Source organism: Eimeria mitis, genomic scaffold (assembly GCF_000499745.2).
Source record: "Eimeria mitis Houghton genomic scaffold, Emh_scaff656, whole genome shotgun sequence".
NCBI lineage: Eukaryota > Apicomplexa > Conoidasida > Eucoccidiorida > Eimeriidae > Eimeria > Eimeria mitis.
This window is the reverse complement of record NW_013574706.1, coordinates 1-2668: the sequence shown is the minus strand read 5'-3', so window position 1 is coordinate 2668 and position 2668 is coordinate 1. Positions and strand designations below refer to the sequence as shown.

At 39.4% G+C, this 2668-nt stretch overlaps 1 protein-coding gene across 1 annotated transcript in view; it reads left to right on the top strand.

Annotated features, from left to right (window-relative positions):
- Positions 1-2301, top strand: part of EMH_0018880 (CAM kinase, CDPK family, putative) — a gene marked incomplete at both ends in the record, with an annotated part of 6130 nt that extends 3829 nt beyond the window's left edge. The window contains 3 exons of the mRNA XM_013501244.1: positions 1155-1666; positions 1976-2123; positions 2240-2301. Of these exons, the coding sequence (XP_013356698.1) occupies positions 1155-1666; positions 1976-2123; positions 2240-2301 (722 nt within the window). The remainder of the gene's footprint in view (positions 1-1154; positions 1667-1975; positions 2124-2239) is intronic.
- Between the last annotated feature and the right edge of the window lie 367 nt (positions 2302-2668).

The window sequence follows — 2668 nt, the reverse complement described above, 5'->3', positions numbered from 1 at the left end:
TTAGTTTCGTTTATTTTATTTTTTTATTTTCATCTATTTTTTTTTATTTTTTTTTTTTCATTTTTTTTTCTTTTTTACTTTTATTTATTTTTATTGTTTTTTTACTTTTGGTTCGTGCTTTGTCTTAGATTCATCTCTTTTATCAGTGCTGCTGTTGCTGCTGCTGCTGCTGTTGTTGCTGCTGTTGCTGCTGTTGCTGTTGTTGCTGCTGCTGCTGTTGCTGCTGTTGCTGTTGCTGCTGCTCTGTTTGCATGCATTTCTTTGTGTGTTCTATAGTATTTACTTTTGAATATATAAATTTACATTTCTTTTTATTTTTTTTTTTATTTTATCTCATATATAAATATAATATTATTTTTATATATATTTTTTTTTTATATGAACAAAAACAGCCCCAAAAACCGTGACTCTACCAAAAAAAAAAAAATTTTTTTTATTTTTTTTTATTTTTTTTTTATTTTTTTTTATTTTTTTTTCTGCTGCAGACGTTTACCTCGTCACCCGCATGTAGTTTCTGTTCTTGATGTATATGAAGACAGAAAAAGTTTATATATGCTGATGGAGCTCTGCGACCAAAATTCTCTCGTTGATAGAGTTGTTAATGAAGGAGCTTTCACTGAAGAACTCGCAAAAATTCTCTTTGCTCAAGTATGATATGCATGCATGCATGCATGCATGTGTGCATGCATGCATGCGTTTGTGTGTGTACGTATGCATGCATGCATGCATGCATGCGTTCATGTTTGTATTTGTGTATATATGCATGCATGCATGCATGTGTGTTTGCATGTATGCGTGTATGTGTGTATGTATGTGCCTATGTGTATATATCTATGTATGGATTTATGGATTTATGTATGTGTGGGGTGAAGTGTTGCGGGGCTTGCATGCATGCATGCATGCATGCATTCGTGCATGCATGCATGCAAGTTTTGTTGTGGGGCTGTTGGCTCAAGATTCAGCAAGGCGCTAAACATTGCATGCACTGGCCGCAGCAACAGCAGCAGCAGCAGCAGCTGTTGCTGCTCCTGCTGCTGCTGCTGGTTTGAGGTGTTGCACAAGTCTTCGCCTACATGTTCAGTATCTGTTTTTATATTATTTTATTTTATTTTATTTTATTTTTTGTTTTTTTTTTCTGCTGCAGCTGGTGTCAGGCGTGATGCATTGCCACAACAACAACATTGTCCACCGAGATTTAAAACCCGAAAACATTTTGTTTTCTCGCGATCCCAGCTCCAGCAGCTGCAGCAGCAGCAGCGCAGCAGCAGCAGCAGCAGCAGCAGCAGCTGCAGCAGCAGCAGCAGCAGATTCTCCTGACTATTGGCCCTCTTCTTCTCTCTCTGCTGCAGAAGCTCCTTACCCTCACTCCTTCCAGCAGCAGTACAGCACACAAAAAACAATTAGCAGCGCGCATGCAGGGGGGCCCCCAGGGGGCCCCCCAGGGGGGCCCCCAGGGGGGCCCCCCTTCGTTGTCAAGATTACAGACTTTGGCTCTGCCTGCTATGCCGTACCCGGGGAGCTCAGCGGCACCGCTTGCGGCACTATTCATTATGTAAGCAGCAGCAGCAGCAGCAGCAGCAGGAACAGCAGCAGGAACAGCAACAGCAGCAGCAGCAGCAGCAGCAACAGCAGCAGCAGCAGCAGCAGCAGCAGCAGCAGCGTAGGTGTAGGCTTTAGTTGCTGTTTTTGCGTGAGCAGCTAGACATATGATTAAGTACATGTTGCTGCATTTTCTGTTGGTAGTAGTGTTTGTGTTGTTGCTGCTGTTTATTATAATAGTTTATTTTCTCCCTTTGCTGCTGCTGCTTTTGCTGCTGTTCTTTTCATTTCTTCTGCTTATATACTGTTGCTGCTGCTGCTGTTGCTGCTGCCACTCCTGCTGCTGCTCCTGCTACTCCTCCTCCTCCTCCTCCTCCTCCCCCTGCTGCTGCTCCTGCTGCTGCTGCTGCTGCTGCTGCTGGTGCTGCTGCTGCAGCTGGCTCCCGAGGTGTTAGCTGGAAACTACTACGATGGTTTCTTGAGTGATGTGTGGAGCCTTGGCGTCATCCTATATATCACCGTCTCAGCAACACCGCCTTTCTATGGCGAGTCAGATGCAGAGGTTGTACAGCGTATTGTTGCGGGTTAGATATAAATAAAATAAATAAAATAAATAAAATAAATAAAATAAATGAAAAAATTAATTAAAAATGATGTGTTTATGTGTTTATATGTTTCTTTTATGTATACACTGTCTCAGCAACACCGCCTTACTATGGCGAGTCAGATGCAGAGGTTGTACAGCGTATTGTTGCGGGTTAGATATAAATAAATAAATAAATAAATAAATAAAATAAATAAAATAAATAAAATAAATTAAAAAAATAATTAAAAAGCATGTGTTTATGTTCTATATTTGTATATATACACCGTCTCAGCAACACCGCCTTTCTATGGCCAGTCAGATGCACAAGTTGTACAGCCTATTGTTGCGGGTTAGATATACTTTTATTTATTTATTTATTTATTTATTTATTTATTTATTTATTTATTTATTTATGTTTATATGTTTATATATATATTATATATGTTATATATATATATATACATGAATAAATATAAATAGATGCAGAAGTTGTACAGTGCATCGTCACCGGTTAGATACAAACTCTATCTCTGTATATATATA